This window comes from Fusarium verticillioides, chromosome 2 (genome assembly GCF_000149555.1).
Source record: "Fusarium verticillioides 7600 chromosome 2, whole genome shotgun sequence".
Classification (NCBI taxonomy): Eukaryota; Fungi; Ascomycota; class Sordariomycetes; order Hypocreales; family Nectriaceae; genus Fusarium; species Fusarium verticillioides.
This window is the reverse complement of record NC_031676.1, coordinates 706709-724093: the sequence shown is the minus strand read 5'-3', so window position 1 is coordinate 724093 and position 17385 is coordinate 706709. Positions and strand designations below refer to the sequence as shown.

Genomic DNA, 17385 nt, shown 5'->3' with positions numbered 1-17385 from the left:
ACATTCTACGCCATGCTACATAAGGCATTCATTGTATGCTATCGATATCATATCAGATAAGTGATGACTCAAAGTCAGGGTCTATTTCACATTGCAAGAGCAGCTAAACTTTTTGATAACTACCATATTCTCCATCTCCTCTCGCACTCCGAAAAGTCCCACACTCCCAACCAAGACTGACTGAATCCTCGTACCGTGTCTCCGTATACCGAGTTTCGCATTCGCATTCATCGTTCCATTAAAACATTTGTATGCTCCTAAATCATCTCTTATACTTCGAAACAAACAGGCCAAAACGCCTAGAATCCTCGCTGCCCTTGCCGCTAGGAGGTATATCATGAACAAAAAAGGCGAGGGCGACAAACGCCTCGCGCGGGGAGGTATAAATCAAGATGATTCGTGATTGGTGCCAAGACACCGAGCAATGAATCTGACAGTAGCGTTGGATCAATGACGAATGAAACGTCAGTCGTTTAGACTGGCGCGGATATCAAGTTCATTTCGTTACTAGTCGGAGACATTTACAACATCACTCTTCTCATGTAGCTGCAGCAGCGGGCGCAGGAGTTTCTGTCCCTTCAGTAGCCTCAGGGGAGGCGTCAGCGGTGGCAGAGGCATCAGCTGCCTCAGTTGCTCCAGTTGCTTCAGCTGCTTCAGCTGCTTCAGCTGCTTCAGGCGGCGCGCTAGGTGCTTCAGATGCATCAGGTGCGTCGGGTGCGTCAGGTATCTCAACATCCTCCGTTTTCGTTGTTTCTTCTGCGGCCGCAGGTTGAGTAACATCATCAATTACGGGCATGTTAGGATCAATTGGCACATCAGCAGCCTCGATCTCATCCTCAGTCTTGGGTACAGAATCTTCTTTTGAGTCTTCAGAATGTTGCGGCAACTCAGTTGGCTCAGGAGCATCCACGACAGGGGCAGATTCGACGGCCTCGCTCGGTCTAGAGGCTTCCGAAGCCAGCAATGCTTCAGCTGCTGCCTCGATATCTGCTTCTGCTTGTGTCTTTGTGGGCTCTTCGATGGTACGAGGTCTCTTGGAGGGTCTCTCTCCAGGGGCCAAGTTGGCTCCCTGAAAGGCTTGAAGCTCAAGTTCAAGGTCATCTAGACGCCGCTTGAGGCTACTCTCTCGCCGGTGGCTATCCTCGAGCTGGCGGCGTAGCTGAGCCTCGCTCTCCTGTGTTTGCTCCAGTTGAGAGCGCAACTGGTTCAACTGCTGTCCGCTTCTAACGACAGCTTCTTGTTGCTCGAGTTGGCTAAGGCGGCCTCGGAAAAGCTCAATGATCACTTCGAGTTCGCTGACCCGCGTCTTCAGGCTTGAGTTGTGCGCAATGAGCTGCTCATGCGTCTGTGGCGCGTCCATTTTGCGATCCCCGTTCGTGGGAGATGACGCGCGACCTTCACCTGTCGCTACAAAGCCGGTCTGGTAAGGGTCGTCGACCATGAACTGGGACAGGCCATGCGCGTACATAGAGGGGGTACCAGTGCGGGAGATTGGTGAGTCGGCTCCGTCGTGGCCGTTCGATCTCTGGGACGCTCGTCGCGCGGCTTGAGCAGCGTGTGCGGCGGCAGCAGCAGCCTGTCCGGTCGTGTCGAATCCATTTGCATCGGTCGTAGGGAAGCCTTGCGCAGCTGCTTGCTGCTGCTGTTGTTGTTGCTAGTCTGCGTTAGCAATGCGCAATGCCTCTGACGGCATTGGACCAACCTTTTTCTTATTCGCCAAATCAGGGCGCATTGTCTTGACTCGATTGCGGCTCTTGATAACGTCTGTCTTGAGCGAAATTGGCCGGGGTCTACCATGCAGCTTGAGGAACAAGCCACAGGCATTGCACAAAACCGAGCCAAATTCGTCGCGACGCCATAATGGGGTTGTAGAGGTGCTACAATTTTGGCAGGTAGGCTGCGTTGATCCGTTAGTTGCCATCATGGTGCCGGTTGTTGAGTGTAAAGTGAGTACAGTGTAATCAATACAATGCGAAGGCGGGAGGGAGAGCGATGATTATTATCTCGGCCACGATAAGAGGATGGAGTAAAATTCTTTGGGTGCAACGTAACTGGCTGCGCTTGATAAGCCAGATAAGCCTGAGACCCATCGACCATCCCGTAAGGGATTAGTGTGGCAAGGTTTGGAGATAAGACACGTGATTGTATCAATCAGCGGCGATAAGGCCGGGCCAACTGAGCTGGCGCCGCAAAAAACGTGACAGGCCTGGGCAGGATGCATCCGTTCTCGAGATAAGATTGCGGGAAATGGCATAGGTCGGCTGCAGACCCAGCATATAAAGTGCAACGGGGAGAAGTGCTGATAAGATTGTGATAATGAAATATGGTCGCGACTTACCATTGTACTTCCCGATCCCCCACTCGTAGCGGCAGGAGATGCAGTGGCATACATTGCGGGCGACGGAGCGGCCGATGCTCTGCAGACAGGGGTTAGTTAACAATCAATTTTTTGGTCATGGAGGTGTCGGAGGGTTTGTTTGATGGAGGCTCGAGCGCAAGACTGCAGTATCAATCGCGCATTCATTGTCACGGATGGCGAACAGTTCTTTGGGTTATCTTATCTTACCTTAGTTGAGATGTCGCTTCTGTAGCCGCGTTGGCAGCAGCAAGAGCTGAAATGCCTGGTAATACGTGTGGTAATGAGGCTGATGCAGACGTCGAAGTCGAGTCTGGTCGAGAAATAGGATCAAGTCCTGTCTGCTGCAGGAGTTGCGCCCCGTCCTCCTCCATAGTGACAATTGCCTGCAAAACGATACAGGGCTGAAGCAAGGTAAGGTAGGGTAAGGTAAGTAATCGATAGGGAGAAGGGCGCGGGATGTTATCGATAATGCTCGATAAAGATTGTGAAGATGGTGGTTGCTTGGCAGTTCTACTTCTGGCTGACGCGCAAGGGCAAGCGTCGATGACTTTGAGGCGCAATGAGGCTGATGAGTTTGTAGTGATCGCAAGGTCAAAATTCGTGATTTGGTGTAAAGTTGGTAGACACGGAGTACAATGCAGAGTGTTGGGTTGGTCTGGGCTGATGAGGAAAGAGACAAGTTTGAGGTTGGATCTGGAAGGTTGCGATCAGAAGTCAAATCAAGTCCAGTGACCGAGCGCGTCGCGCACTGAAGCCCCCAGTGTCGCTGCAGTAGATGGCGGGCCGAAGGGTTTTAGACTGCAGGTGATAATTAAAGACGCCTTCTAATTGGTCACTTTGCAGTGCCTGGGAATTTTACTTTGTTCCTCTGTTGCCCCTGTCAGAAAGGGACGAGGGATAAGATAAGGTAAGGTAAACTTTAACATTTCGTATTTATGTTCATATACCCGAAACTACTGAGTAGATGCGAGATAATCGAGAATGATGTTGATATTGATTAACTTGCATCCTATGTCTTACTACCGATCATCAATATATAATGTGTGCCTTAAGTCATAGCTTCTTAAAGGAGGATATAATGTCGACTGTTGTCTGTATGGTTTTAAGTCGTCTGATAAATATTTATGTTTCTTGATGTTTTAGACAAATTCATTGTTATTTGACAATCTAGTTCAGTTGATTGTTTGGTCATCTCACTTGTTGTGGTTTAGTGTTTGAGGACATTTAGTGTGACCTCTTCACGACAACAAAGTTGCCACCAAGTTGACAATCGTGAAGTAAGCATCTCATAATATGTGATTAGAGACTATGAACCCCTCTGTCCAGTTAAAATAGACAGTACATTAGCAATTTTCGCTTGTCATGTCTCCTGTAAATTCCAAGGATCATCTGTAGGGTAAGTTCAGCATCATGGGACCATTTGGGCATGATTTTGAGATGAGATTACCAGCCCAGCCCGGCGCTGATTTACAATAAGTGGATGCCGGAAGCTACGGGAATTACATTAGCACATTAGTTTCTTCAACACTAAATAAGCAGTTTTACTCCTATTCAATGACATGCGTGGCGCAACACTGGACATCTTCATGTTTCTCGACATGCTGTAAGGAGGATATTCTGCAGCAGTGTAACATGCATACAAGACACTGTACTAATATAAAAATACTGTAAAAATATAGACGCGTCTCGGTACGCGTTTATGCTCAACACACGTCATTCCCCACATCATCGATTCTGACACCAGCCACAACCATCATCCAAGTACCCCTCCATGACCCAGGGGAAAATCAGGCGGGTGCCGCCACATAAAAGCAGGCCCAGCGGTGTGAAAGTGACATCGATATTTGGGACTGCAGCTCTAGTATCCAATCCATGCCGTAGCCAGCCTTGGGCTAATTAACGACGTCCCCAGCATTTCCTTCGTTCATTTCTCGACCCATCATCCCATCAACCTCATTCGAAGCAGAACCCTTTTCTCTCCCTCTTGCAAGCACTAAAACACCCTCATACACATTCATCATGTTCAACTGGGCCAAGCAACAGTATGTTATAGACTCTTCCCTCAGATCCTTTCTTGACCCCACCATGAGATGGACCCTGGAGAGCTTCATGTAAAAATACTGACCGCTATAGACTGGCCAATGTCGCCGGCACTCAGGAGCCTATCTACGGCCCCTCTGCCATCAAGTCTGTCGCTACAGAGGCTGAGAAGACTCCATACACCGAGATCTCTCGAAATGACCTGAAGTGGCAAGCCATGGACTCTACTTCTGTTGAGACACACACCTTTTACGTCTTTGGCGACAACGGTCAAATCGCCCTTGCTCAGCTTATCTATAGTAACGTAGCGTATGTCTCGAACTGTCCAATATCAAATGGCTCTGCTAATATCTTCAAAGTGGCATCCGAACAACCTGCCAGTTCAACGCAAAGGTCTTCAGCTCAGACCCTTCCAAGCCCCACCTCTGGGCCTCTACACCCCTCAGCAACCACGACTTCAACGAGGACAAGACGAGTTTCTACGCCGACGACTGCGCGATCGAGCTGTCCGAGGATGGCACCTACTACACCATCAAGAGCATGAACGACCCCAACGCCATCGTCAACCTCAAGATCACCCGCTCCACACCTGGTTTCCAGGCCGGAACCACAGGAACAACTCTGTACGGTACAGACATGGCGAACCCGTGGGGATCTATGCGACACGCCTTCTGGCCTCGCTGTGTTTCTGAGGGTACCATCACCACAAAGGACGGCCCCATGGATTTCAAGGGCAAGGCCTTCTTCGCTTACGCCCTTCAGGGCATGAAGCCGCACCACGCTGCATCTCGATGGAACTTTCTTAACTTTCAGGGTCCCACCTATTCAGCTGTGCTGATGGAGTTCACCAGCACTCCCTCGTACGGCTCTACCCTCGTCAACGTGGGTGGTATTGTCAAGGATGGCGAGATTGTCATCGGCGGCGTCGACAACACGGCCACGCACACTCAGGTCAAGAAGGATTCAGAGAACGACTGGCCTGAGCCGAGCGACGCCAAGTACACCTGGGCCGGAAAGACCAAGGACGGAAAAGCCGTCGAGGCCTCGGTCGAGGGATCTCTCGGGGAGAGGGTTGATAGAGTTGACGTCATGGCCGAAGTCCCCGGGTTCGTCAAGACGATTGTCGCAGCTGCAGCTGGCACAAAGCCATACATCTATCAGGTACAGTTCCTCAGGTTTTCCTTTATTTAATTTCCGAGAGTCTTGGTCTGAACTTAACCCCCTTGCTGACTATAAAATCTATAGTACCATCCCAAGCTCTCCCTGAAGCTGAAGATTGGAGATGAGGAGATCGTCGAGGAGGGCACCATCTTTACCGAAGCTACCTTCATCTCATGAAGTAGAAACAGGATAGAGTAAGAGACGATGCCAACTCTTTTATTTTTTAGGTGTCGTTCTCGAGGACCTCAATGTTTTTTTTATTATTATTGTTTTTTCAGAGTAACGACCTTTGCATCAAACATTGGGTAATACAGTAATCAGATGGGACAAGTCAAGTCAGAATCGGACTTGATCAGAAGGAGGGGGAGGAGAAGGGACGGCGTTGGAGACGGACGGACAGGTCTTGGTCAACTCACTCGCTTAGGACTAACTTAGATGGAACAATGATGCCCTTTCAGCTTTTGAACTATCTATTCTATGTTGCACGAACTGACTAACTGACAAACTAACAAACTAACAGACCAACCAACCAGAGCTGTAGGCTAACTCAGGTTAAACCCGATCTTTATTTTGACTGACACGTCCTGGACGCGTAAAGTTCAGGTCTTGTTGTTAGTAGCTCGCGGGCCGATAAATAATGGATGGATACGATCATTGTATCCCCCCTCGTTAGCTGAGATCATCGAGCACGTTCCCACAGTCCTATTGTCTAGTTCCCCATCAAGCCTTTCTCACAATGGATAGAATGGATATATTCTACCATCGAAGGGGTTTTGTTAACTCTAGAATTTATCAATTGAGGGAGAGAAGCCAATAATATTGGCAGTTTATCAGGTCAGGTCTCTGCCTCTGCCCCCCGCCCACGATATCAAGGGATGGAAAAGAAGACACGAGCTCGCTCTCTCCACTCCCACAGGATCCTCATGTCTCGCCCGTCCGTGTCTGTCTCGTCACAATCTCTTAGCCTCTTTTTTCCTTTAGGCTCCTACTGTGACCTGCAGTAGTTTCTCTTCAGACTCCTTTTTTGTCTGCACGTCTCCTTGCTTTTTCTAGTGCTCCGTGTCTGATCATCCGAGTCGCTGCAGCTCACTTTCTGTACCTGACTAGAGGATTTTAAGCCTCCACACACTGAACCGAACCATTTTTTTTTGGTTTGGTTGGTGGAGACCTCCATCTTTGTCAAGGGTCACGACTTATACGCGCAGAGAGCATTCCTCTAATGTAGAACATTGATGTTTTACTCAGACAGTATTGGGCCGTCCAGCCCCTGGAGATCATTTTTTCTCTCTAATTACATGGCTTGGGGAGGATAGAGTGATGGCACTAGTGTCAGGTTTACTCGAGAGGAATTGAATATAAGGATTCGAGGATATCCTCTTGAGCAGATAGTATCACCATCCCTCGTCCTTTTACATCTCCCTCAAGAGTAATATTCCATAACTTGGTCTCCCTCTGAGATTCCTCTCTTTTTCATCCTTCAGACAAGCAATATACTGAATACCATCAAACATCAAACAACAACAGCAACAATGGTCGCCTGTACCTATCACAATGCGTCTTCGTACGCCCCAGTGTTTCCATCTCCTCTCAACCCCACGAACCATGGACCCGAGAACAAATATGCCACAGCTTCAGGACGCATTGTGCGCCGAAGAAGAAGTCGACGAGGCCCTCCTGGCTCTCACACTCTCACTCAACGACTCCTCCGCGTAAAGGCAGCGGATGCTTGGAGAGGACATGTTCTGAGCGCTCAGGTTGTTCAGTACGAATATGCTGAAGCTGCTGTCATGGGATATAAAGCACCACCAAAGAGCCGAGTAAGTTATTCTTCAGTGTATCTCATCTCACCAAGAATCTCATCTAACAATGATCCAGAATTGCCTGTATTCAATGCCCGCTCTCAAGAACCTCGGCCTCAACTTCTCACTCTCCGATGCCCACCGAATCGCCAGCAACATCCGTCTTCCCGATCTCACATGTCTCAGGACAAGACGCATGGTGTTGGCCATGGGCCTCGTCGGGCTTCTCCCCGCTCTCAAGGTCCGCGATATGCTCAGAGCAGCTGAGACATTATGACTTACGCCCAAGGGCCAAGATGAACGAAAAGCCATGAATTTTATGATAATTGGGATTGTACTACTACGCCAACATTTGTTAGGCGCGGCGCGTTGGGGAGAGGACCTTTTCTATAGATATACCCGCGTACTTACGCCTGTTTCTCCTTTACCCTTGCCTTCACCTTTGCCTTTTCCTAGGTATTCACACCAGTCTAATACAAATACAAATACTTCCAACCGTTTCTTTATCCGTACCAAAATACACTAAAGCCTCAGTACATAGGTATCATACATCGTCCAACATAACGAAAACTCATGCGTAACTAGTTCATCATCTTCTTGCTCATTGATCTTTCTTATCCACCGTTTCAGTGGACCCTGGTTTCTCGGCTACCGCACCAGGTGAACTCTCTTTAGGTGGGCTCTGACTATCTGGGTCTTGAACGGCTTGCTCGACCTGCCATATAGCCCTCTCGAGCTCCACTTCAAGAGCCGGCATGTCAAGAGTGTCTGAGAAAGTCTGAACTTCCTTTTGTGTAAGAAGGGTACGCTCCTTATTGTCCGGCTCCTCGGCTGGTGGGGCGTGTAGTGCGTAGAGCTGATCGAGCTTCTCAGATGGAGCTAGGCGTAGGAGCTTGTTCTCCAGCAGCCATTGGAGATGCTTTCCACCTGAGATGGCTCTGCCGTGTGACCATGCTCTGTAGACGAGGTAGAAGAAGGGCAGGTTAGGGATGCTGTGTGTGTTAGTCAGCGAATCGAGAAACAAAAAAAAAAAAAAAGCAAAGAGGATGGTATGTACTCACATGGGTACGAGCGCAAATGGAATAGTAATCGGCATGCCGACAATACACCACACAAGCCTCTTTTTGTGCAGCGCCTGACGCTCCGTCGCAAGAGTCTTGAGAATACCCTCCGCCTTATTCGGCGGTATCACCGAGCTCGGGAAGCACAAGTCGACCTTTTCCTTCATCTCAATCTCCTTCCCACGGCGTCTCACCGACAGAGGCGGTACAGACTTGAGACCCCATTCCTCATATGGGATGCGACGAAAAGCGTAGTTACCGTAATCGACGACCTTGCGCTTCCACCCAGACTCCATCTTCTCCCATTGCGCCCACGTCTTGGCCGCCCATGCAGTGCCCTTGTCAACATATGTTCTGCCTTGTGGCGCAGTATTTGCTTCGAGCCGTTTCGCATAGAGGAGAGTTCGCCGCGTCGAGAGCGGTAGGAGGTATAATCTCATCATCTTGGCGGTCGTTTTGCTGCAATGCGCCAGAGGGAGTAGTAATGTCAGAGTAGAATAGCTCGGCGTAAGAAGAATCGTAGAACCAGCAAAGTAAACTATCGTAGCATGACGTCTGTAATATAAATCTTTATGGCACGAACCGCACGGATAGAAAAGAAGCCGGTGAAGGAGGAAAAAAAGCGACTAGGTAAGGTAGTTGGAGAGGAATTGTTTGCCTCTTGCTCAACAACAACTTTTGGTTGGGAAGAGGAATCGCACAGGGATTGTATGATAGAGAAAGGCTAGAACCGTGGCGAAGCTGACGACGATGATTTTTTTCTTCTAGTGAGCTCCAGAACTTGGAGTTTGTTTGGAGCTGGAGCTTGCTTGGTGTGGGAGTGGAATCGGAGGCCCCCAGCCCAGAGAGAAATGGACGGTGACGCACATGGTCGTCATGGTTGGAGAATAGATTAATACTTGATTTACACGTGCATCTTCTCTCAATTTCTGTGAATTCTCTATACCACGAGGATGATTGATAGGACATGATACTCTATTACTACTATACCTTTAAACAACATATTTTTTCTCTATATAAAAACAACAGTCTCCATCTTCCTCTACTGCATCTTCTGAATGCACCGCCATGGCCAAGAGATTCAACCTGCACGATTCAAGCCCCCACTTCATCTCCAACCCCACCACAAATCGACACTATCACCAATTCTCACAAATCACCGACTTGTTACGTATTTTCCACGAGCTACTTCAACAATTCCTCGGGCGAATGGTTTAGTGGTATAATACTCCCTTAGCATAATTCATCCGAATAATCTGGGAGTGGTCCAGGGTTCGATTCCCTGTTCGTCCATTGTTGGCGGTTAGATTCCGCTGTTATACCTTCTTTTTGCCGTTTTTGCATCTGATACTAACTCCCGATGGGTTGCTTGTTGCTATTATGGACCCTTGGATTTAGCTTCAAGGGTCCTTTTGTAAGTGTTAACACATGCTGAACCTTATTAGATGCCCCTTGATCAACATGCATATTCACAATGCCCTTCCCAAGAAGCAAATCTTTTCAGATCACCAGACTTTACACAATCGAACAACTCGAATTCCCCTGAAAAAAGCCCATCATGTCCTCATCATCACTCAAGCCATGTCTCATACAGATCTCGATCTCAACGCTCTGACATCCCATACTGAACACCTCCCAAAAGCCTCTTTATGCAGGGCGACTCTTCACAAGTCTTTAGCCTACAGAATCTGTCTGCCCACACTTACTTCCCCATAGTTCGCATCATGGAGATTTTCTTTGACTCGAGCCCCGTTTGCCTTTTCGGTGCTACAATCGACCGATTAGTGCTCCCAGATGTTTGGTACCTGAGACATTGGAACTGAGACCTACAGCTTTGCTTCTTCAAGCTCCGAGCTAATTCTTGGAGCTCTTACGATAAGTCCCAGGACACGTATTCCAACTGGAATTGGTATTTCGCGTATTGATCAATTGGACCGGCTCTAGATTCATTGTCGCTGAATCAACATGCTGCGCTTCAATGCCCCTTCTATCCTGTATGAACTCCCGTCTCTTCTCAATCTATAGTCGTATAATAAAAATGCGCACTTTCAAGCCCAGACTTATTCATCTTTAGCTCCATGCACGGGACTCTTTGCGCGTGAAGCTCCCTTGCCCACAATCTTCTCCGTCCAGCTCCACCCGCCCGACGGCCCCTGCGCCTCTTTGCCCTTGTCCTGCTGATGAAGCGCCGACGGGGACGTTGGCGCAGGCAGATCACCTCCAAAATCAAGATCACTATCGCAGTCGCTATCGTGCCAGTCTCGCTCGCTCCATGTCACTGAGTCCGCTCGTTCCGTCTTTGGCCGCTGGTGCGTTGATGCGTCGCTCCCTCTCTTGGACTGCTGTGACTTCGGAAGATCCGATACTTTATCCATAGCTTCCCGAGACTCACTATCTGTTCGAGTCATGCTTGCTAAGTTGTCTCGACTCTTCTTGAGCTCGGCTCCATGCTCGTCAGGAGGCTCGTTCATGTTGCGGGCCCGCTCACGGTTGTGTTCGTCCTCGTCACGGAGGCGAGAGGCCGCCGAGTCGCTGAAGTGGGCATCGACTAAGTGCTTGATGACAGGCCAGCCATACGCGTTGGCAAACATGCGGCGGACCAGAACGTTGTTGTGAGCATCGGGCTCAACCTTGACGAGAACCTTTCTCCACGACAGGTCTTTGTGGTAAGCTCTTGCAATCTTCTCCTCAACTCGCATGTTTGACGTGTCGATAATTTCATGAATATCTTTATCGGGATTCGTGTTCGCTGTATCATCGTAGTCTTTCGCTGATAATGAACTGTCCTCATGATTCACATGAGGATATGGCGACGAATCTGCGCTGCTGGTAGAGGCTTGTCCTATCGAGTTCTGTCGTTGGCCCGTCTTTCTCCTGACCAATGTAGTAGGGCGTCTCTTCAATGGTGGACCAGGTATATCGGCTGGGTGATAAACACGGTCATGGAATATAGTTCGCGGCCGCTTTGATGGATCAATCAGGTACTCAACATCGGGCACCTTGGGGTTGAGTAGATCACCAGCAGATTCAAAGATAGTCGTTCTTGGGGGAGCAGTCATCTCGTCTTCGCCCTCATGCCCAGTTGTAACCTTGGACTGTTTAGTTAAAGCAGACTCAGAGGCAGTATCAACACTGCCATCAGCCAACTCATCAAGCTTGAGAGTCTGACTCTTGGAGTATATCTTCTTCTGCTTCTGCGACACATTGGGAGGCTTTGGAGGCTCATTACTCTTGAAGAAGTTGAAGAATCCCGCCAATGGTCCACTGTTGGTTGAATCGGCAGAGTCAGATGGTACCTCATCGCCATATGGCGTTGCTACAGAACGCAGACTCGCCCTGTCATCATCAACCATAGCCGTACTTGGTGGCTGTGGAACCTCGCGCATATTTTCGTGAGTCTGAGGAGATGAAGTACCAGACTGTCCTGCTGGGCCGTTTCCAAGTTGCTTCTGACGAGCTTGATTCGTGCCCGTTAATTCAGCCCATCCGAACCCAACAACTGTTTCAACCAAGCCAGCATCTCGTCGAGCTTTCTCAACACGCCCGAGTCCCTGCCAGTCCAGGAACAACAGACAACTTGTGCGAAGCGGGACAATTCCATCATTGACAACGTTGGAGTAAACAGTTCTGTTTCGGAACTTCTTCAGCGCGGTATGTGCAGGACCAGTAGGTAAGATCCTTAGAAGCGGCTTCGACTCAGGTTGTGTCTCCCCATAAACCTTCTTATGCGCTGTCTCTCCTAAGTTTCCAACAATAGCACCCCAACCACTCCGTGCAAGTGTCGGCGCTCTCCATGTCAGACCAAGATCCTTTCCTGTCCTGCCAACGAGACCAGAGTCCAGAGCAAACTTGACGTATAGAGGGTTTTCGTTGCTTAGACCTAGAAATGGTGTAGCCAAAGCAACAAAGTTGATCGGCTTAATGAGGTCGAAGAACTGCGGTGAGTGTTTTTGTATATATGCAATAGCGTATGTCTGAACAAGACCACCAAGAGAGTGAGCAATGAAACTTATGCTGGTAATCTTGTATGGACGCTCGGCCTTGTGAAGATGAGCCCCATCCTTGCCGAGGTGTATAGTACTATGTTTGTGTACCGCTTTCTGCTGGGGATCGTGCTTGTCAAAACTATGAGTTATAGCATCCGTCATTCCTTTCCCTGTCGGTAGGAATGGCTGATCTGGGTATGTCATGGACAGGACGTATCTAGCGAGCCTCTTCCCGAGATACTTAATCCCTCGTTCAGTTTTGGTCGAGTTGCCGGAATAACCACGAACAATAACCTCTTCATCATCATCGTCGTCATCGTCTTCACCCTCCACTCTGTCCATGTCCTTTGTATCGTGAGAGTCTGATTCGACGAGGCCATTACCTGATTTCTTCCTCGCGGCTCGTTCCCGGGCCCGCCGTGCCTTGGCATCGATCTTGGCTTGCTTGACAGCTGCGTCGATGCTTTCTTTCATGAAGAGCATATCTGCGCCAAGATTGCTGTGCAGACCATGTGTCAGAACCACCATGTGGACCTTTTTCTGTTTCTTTTTGGGCTTCTCTGGTTTTGATTCATCGCCTTTTGTTTCAGGATCGCCAGTCTTGACGACACTTTCTACATGTTGATCTGCACCTGAACGCTTTTCAGCGCGACCTTCTCCTTTGTCATCCCAGCCTGGAAGTCTAGGTGTGTTCCACAGTGCTGCAGTATCTTCGACCTTGAGTTGTATCGCGCGAGAAAAGACACCTCGTGGCTGCGCAGCATGATGTCCTTCTTTGGCCTCTACACCTTGTTGGTAGTCGCTGATCTTTCCAGGCTGAGGGACTTGGGATTGTCCACCGACCACAGGACTCGAGTTGCTGAGGCTTAAGGACTTCTTATCACGGGCCAACACAACCTCGAACCCAACAGCAGCAGAAGTCGAGAATAGAATCTGTGAAGAAACCTCAACAATCCAACTAGCGCTTTCATGATCATGCTCTGGAGCTTTTCCAAACCCTCCATGACTTCCTAACCCGGCACTTTGTCGGATTGTAACCGGAACCACAAGCTCACATTCCCAAGAGCCTCCCGCCTTGACCATGGGCTCAAACTCCGGCACTCCATAGCGCTCGGGATATTCGAATTTCTCGTTGGGATTGAACCCTGCGGGGTAAGCGGCGGTGGAAAGAGTATACGGCCCGTGAACGAAAGCGGCTCGGAGGGCGATGGCCGAAGTGTTGCGCACGCGCAGGAAGAGCTTCTCAGGTGACGGTAAGATTCGGTCTTGAGAGGGTATGTATGTTATAGTATATCGAACGACTTCGCCTGTCTTGAGGCTGCCGACTTGATGGAGGAGAAGCATTTCGTCGCAGCGCGCAGGCAATCAAAGATGTCAGGTCGTCGTGGGACGGGACAGGTTGGTTGTGATTTGAAGCTGCACGTGCTCGATAGAGCTTATAGGTATTCGAGGGTAAGATATTCTAGAGGGTAAGTTTTGACGTCACCATGCCTTTGAGCATTTATTTCGAAACACAAGACCAAGTATCAAGTATTATCGCAGGAACTAGAGGAATAGTCGATTTAAAGAAACGATGACGGCGAACGGAAAGGAAAGGGGACCTCGACCGAGGGAGCCGAGTTCGTAAACAGTGGTTGACTGTAGGTACCTAGAGAAAAGCACAGAAATACAAGAACGGCAAAGACACGAGCAGAAAAAGGGTCTAGAAACAAAACATGGAGCACATGCAGTGTAATTGTATGTACAATGACGGTAAGCTCGCCCTTGTTTCTGTGGTGTCCTCCAATCTCGCTCCGTCGAAACCGGTCATTAGAGAACGATGGGGGCCAATGAGCGCTGAGCGTCGACATCACTCCTATGGCGGGGCAGTTTGTTTTAGGGGGGCTTGGGGCCTACGGGAGTCGCAAGGGCCCGAGCTTCCCGCTGAGTGAGGTCGGGTCGGGTTTAGTGATCAGCTGCTGCTTGCTATGGGCATCTCATTCCACATTACGCGGTCATTTTTGAACGAGAACGCTACTACATTCCGTGCCTTGATATTAAGTTCTGGGTGACTTCATTCATTTAATAAGTTAGACCCCTAGAATTCATACTAGTTTCTCTTCATTGTGAAAATGGCTTTTATAAGTACATAGTAGTCCTTTGTACACGGTGCCAAAGAGATGTTGGCTGACTAAGATAATCATGCCATGCGTCTCACCACTTGACACATTATCGATTGGGATCAGAGACAGGTAGTCTCAGTAACTATGGACGGTGAGCAGGACGATGAGAGCCTCGCCATTGAAAATTTCAGCCGTCATAGCGATCAACTATCACCAGATATTCACAGAATATACATATCTCACAATGGCCAGATCATCTCAACATATGCGAACTCGAAAAATGATCCAACCTGCTGTGTACACTATCCACCTCTTCACGATGCCTGTTTCCCAGACGGGGTTCAGACTGTTCGGCGGGACAAGTTTGAGGAACTCGAGAGGCTTGGTCCTGACACGGACCTTGTTGCATACTCGCCATACATAGAGGGACCTGTTAAAAAGGCAATATCTAGGTGCCGGTCTTGAAAGTCTTGCCCTACGATAAAGCTGACCCTTGGGAGGTCGTCTTTAAGTACTACTTCTTGTGGCAGTATGCGCAAATGTCGTGGAAGGAGATGAACCTATGGATGCGTCATCCCCACCATCCAAACATTGTTCCGTTTGACCGAGTGGTCGTTGACGAGCTTGAAGGGCGCATAGTCGGATTCACCTGCGACTACGTGCCTGGCGGCAACCTAGAGGAGAACAAGTCTCGCGTTTTCAAAACCAAGTGGCTACAAACAACTCATAAGGGTCGTAGATGACTTGAATCTTGTTTATGGGATTGCACATCAAGATATCGCACCACGAAACTTCCTGATTGACGAGCCGAAAGACTATCATGCTCTTTGATTTCAATTTCGCAGCCCGCATCGAATGCCCTTCACCTGGAGAGGGTGAGAGCTACGTCAAGGACCAAAACGATGCCAAAGGTGTTATTTTCACCACCCAAGAGATTATTACTCAAGATGATAATCTCCGCAGTATTCCCCATGAAGATCAGAACCTCGGTAACCTCGGGTCAAAATGGGTGAAGCATCTGGAGATAAAGCTAGACTATTCAGTCGAATCATATCAACTCATGTTGAAGGAATGGCGGGAACGACGGGAAAGAGACTAACACTCAAGCAACGTTTCAAGGCCTATTGAATGGCCGGCAATGCCCAAGCCACCGCAGAAGATCATTTCTTTAAAAACTGTACAAGAGGAGATGACCTCTGTCGTAGTGGATAACTGGTATAAGAGGCGGCAAGATATCTGGGATAGAGGCGATAAGGTATTAAACTGGGAACGACCACCGCAGAGGCTGATAGACAACGGGATTCGGGTGCTCTCCAGCGACGAGATAGTCAATTGCTAGTAAGCTAGTTTCTCTGGATGCCGTGTGTGACCCAGTACGCGTACGCAGGTCTACGAAGTTAGCTAATATCCGGCTTCCTCGGAGGTAAATGCACGCGGTAGTTCTGTCTCAAACCTCGGAACAGAAACCAAGTCAAATACACCTCAGCAGTAAGGGTGTGGTAGTCCAGGAGGTCAGGAAAAATGCATAGTTTCTGAAGATATATCAAGCAATTCGATTTTCTCTCCTTATATAGTGGTTAATTATGCTGCAACGATATGGGCTTAAACAATTGCTTTTGATTTGGCCAGTGCATTAATTCAAGGATGAACAAGAAGTTGAAATTTAATTATACAACCATCACAATACAAGATTTGCATCTACTCTTTCTAAAAGTCTCCTAGATAGGAGAAGGACACCAAGTAACAACCTGGCTATTTCATCGCAATACACATTCTGTATGCCAGCTAGTCTAGTTAGCAATGACTGGAGGTGCGGTATCTAACCATAACTTGGCGAAATCCCAGGACGAGTGCTATTTACTTACCTTATCTGGAGCTACCTCGGAGGGAAGGGGAGATAAGGACCGTTCTTTGCTTCTGGAGAAGACCTATTTGATATCATGTGTGGAGGGGAGTTGCTCAGAGTGTCGTTCCATCACATGGTGATTTGTCGGAAATACTTCTCTGACCAGTTGCTCAATTTCATCAACGCAAAGTGATACTATGAGATCGGATTAGTATCAAGCCGGTTAAGGACTTTGTCCTCCTTTAAACCATATGGGTCAATGGGCTAATTCTTACCAGTTGCAGTCGATATGCTCTCATGGAGCCCTAGGGATTCTCACTTGGACCATTCTTGACTATCCAGGTGGTGAAGTTTCTGAAGTATGACTTTCAAACGTATCATGTCTGACCTGCGTACTCTATGTGAATGCAACTCAGAATGGCTCTGCGCCGATGGGATCCTGCACATATCAGGCCCTTGTTAGTTTTGGCGCAATAGTGGAAAGCTCATGAGGTCGAGTTGAGTGGTTGGATAGCCAATCACGGATGGAGTACCCCTGAAACCCTGGTGGATGTAACGTGGTGTATGTGTTGGATAAACCCTGGTATGTACGGATATAAGCCCAAGAATTACGAGAACCTCGATGCTGACTGCAAATATATCAAAAGAACCTTGACAGGGTGCTCGTTTTAGTGGACTGCACTGGGGTGTCCATCGTAAGCCCAGCCGGGAATTTTGCCGTCCCGCCTATAGTAACCGCATAAGGGTTAAGTTTAAGATCTTCCCGCGTAGTTTATTTCTATGCTTCAACTTAAAGTTGATCTAGATACCTAACTACAGATCCCATAACTCCACCCAATGATTACTCTGTATCATTGTTGTTTTGTTGTGTAATACTTGGAATTGTCCTATACCCTTGCCTGAGTGTTGGTCGTTCCTTAAAACCAACAGCCAAGAGCAGGGGTCCCGATAACTGATCATGTCAGTTCATGGCACTTTTGCCTCGAATTGCTGATACTACCTTCCAAGCTGTCTCAGACCCAGATTATTGA

General features: G+C 48.6%; 7 protein-coding genes and 1 non-coding gene across 9 annotated transcripts; 5 read left to right on the top strand and 3 right to left on the bottom strand.

Annotated features, from left to right (window-relative positions):
* Positions 1-28: 28 nt before the first annotated feature.
* FVEG_06055 (hypothetical protein) lies at positions 29-3104 on the bottom strand. 2 transcript variants are annotated; one of them, XM_018894285.1, is made up of 4 exons: positions 2567-3104; positions 2339-2417; positions 1703-1897; positions 29-1654 (listed from the first exon to the last, which is right to left on the bottom strand). In XM_018894285.1, the coding sequence occupies exons 1-4, from the start codon at positions 2728-2730 to the stop codon at positions 539-541; spliced, it is 1554 nt and encodes a 517-aa protein (XP_018751326.1). In that variant the 5' UTR covers positions 2731-3104; the 3' UTR covers positions 29-538. The 2 variants fall into 2 exon arrangements, with proteins under 2 accessions (XP_018751326.1, XP_018751327.1); XM_018894286.1 differs by lacking the exons at positions 2339-2417; positions 2567-3104 and having other exon boundaries at positions 1703-2068.
* A 1017-nt stretch (positions 3105-4121) lies between these two features.
* On the top strand, positions 4122-6104 carry FVEG_06054 (survival factor 1). The gene is made up of 4 exons (XM_018894284.1): positions 4122-4401; positions 4493-4708; positions 4759-5560; positions 5645-6104. Exons 1-4 carry the CDS (start codon positions 4379-4381, stop codon positions 5735-5737), a joined length of 1134 nt encoding a protein of 377 aa, XP_018751325.1. The 5' UTR covers positions 4122-4378; the 3' UTR covers positions 5738-6104.
* Positions 6105-6644: 540 nt separating this feature from the next.
* Positions 6645-7873, top strand: FVEG_06053 (hypothetical protein). Its single transcript, XM_018894283.1, has 2 exons — positions 6645-7377; positions 7436-7873. The coding sequence occupies exons 1-2, from the start codon at positions 7090-7092 to the stop codon at positions 7634-7636; spliced, it is 489 nt and encodes a 162-aa protein (XP_018751324.1). The 5' UTR covers positions 6645-7089; the 3' UTR covers positions 7637-7873.
* Positions 7332-9256, bottom strand: FVEG_06052 (hypothetical protein). The gene is made up of 2 exons (XM_018894282.1): positions 8421-9256; positions 7332-8351 (listed from the first exon to the last, which is right to left on the bottom strand). The coding sequence occupies exons 1-2, from the start codon at positions 8861-8863 to the stop codon at positions 7961-7963; spliced, it is 834 nt and encodes a 277-aa protein (XP_018751323.1). The 5' UTR covers positions 8864-9256; the 3' UTR covers positions 7332-7960.
* A 367-nt stretch (positions 9257-9623) lies between these two features.
* On the top strand, positions 9624-9713 carry FVEG_15799. Its single transcript has one exon. It is a non-coding gene; the product is annotated as a tRNA-Ala (tRNA).
* Positions 9690-14165, bottom strand: FVEG_06051 (hypothetical protein). The gene is made up of 2 exons (XM_018894281.1): positions 10251-14165; positions 9690-10187 (listed from the first exon to the last, which is right to left on the bottom strand). The coding sequence occupies exon 1, from the start codon at positions 13748-13750 to the stop codon at positions 10481-10483; it is 3270 nt and encodes a 1089-aa protein (XP_018751322.1). The 5' UTR covers positions 13751-14165; the 3' UTR covers positions 9690-10187; positions 10251-10480.
* Positions 14166-14652: 487 nt separating this feature from the next.
* Positions 14653-15251, top strand: FVEG_15798 (hypothetical protein; the record flags this gene model as incomplete). The annotated part of the gene is made up of 2 exons (XM_018904989.1): positions 14653-14940; positions 15009-15251. 2 exons carry the CDS (start codon positions 14653-14655, stop codon positions 15249-15251), a joined length of 531 nt encoding a protein of 176 aa, XP_018751321.1.
* A 77-nt stretch (positions 15252-15328) lies between these two features.
* Positions 15329-15607, top strand: FVEG_06050 (hypothetical protein; the record flags this gene model as incomplete). Its single annotated transcript, XM_018894280.1, has 1 exon — positions 15329-15607. One exon carries the CDS (start codon positions 15329-15331, stop codon positions 15605-15607), a length of 279 nt encoding a protein of 92 aa, XP_018751320.1.
* Between the last annotated feature and the right edge of the window lie 1778 nt (positions 15608-17385).

Coding starts and splice junctions, on each gene's coding strand:
- FVEG_06055 (XM_018894285.1), bottom strand. CDS start 2,730: ATGGAGGAGGACGGGGCGCAACTCCTGCAGCAGACAGGACTTGATCCT. Junction 2,418..2,566: donor GAAGCGACATCTCAACTAAG/GTAAGATAAGAT, acceptor CCCTGTCTGCAG/AGCATCGGCCGCTCCGTCGC. Junction 1,898..2,338: donor GGGGATCGGGAAGTACAATG/GTAAGTCGCGAC, acceptor GGATCAACGCAG/CCTACCTGCCAAAATTGTAG.
- FVEG_06054 (XM_018894284.1), top strand. CDS start 4,379: ATGTTCAACTGGGCCAAGCAACA. Junction 4,402..4,492: donor TTCAACTGGGCCAAGCAACA/GTATGTTATAGA, acceptor TGACCGCTATAG/ACTGGCCAATGTCGCCGGCA. Junction 5,561..5,644: donor CAAAGCCATACATCTATCAG/GTACAGTTCCTC, acceptor TAAAATCTATAG/TACCATCCCAAGCTCTCCCT.
- FVEG_06053 (XM_018894283.1), top strand. CDS start 7,090: ATGGTCGCCTGTACCTATCACAATGCGTCTTCGTACGCCCCAGTGTTT. Junction 7,378..7,435: donor AAGCACCACCAAAGAGCCGA/GTAAGTTATTCT, acceptor ACAATGATCCAG/AATTGCCTGTATTCAATGCC.
- FVEG_06052 (XM_018894282.1), bottom strand. CDS start 8,863: ATGATGAGATTATACCTCCTACCGCTCTCGACGCGGCGAACTCTCCTC. Junction 8,352..8,420: donor CCATTTGCGCTCGTACCCAT/GTGAGTACATAC, acceptor TAACACACACAG/CATCCCTAACCTGCCCTTCT.
- FVEG_06051 (XM_018894281.1), bottom strand. CDS start 13,750: ATGCTTCTCCTCCATCAAGTCGGCAGCCTCAAGACAGGCGAAGTCGTT.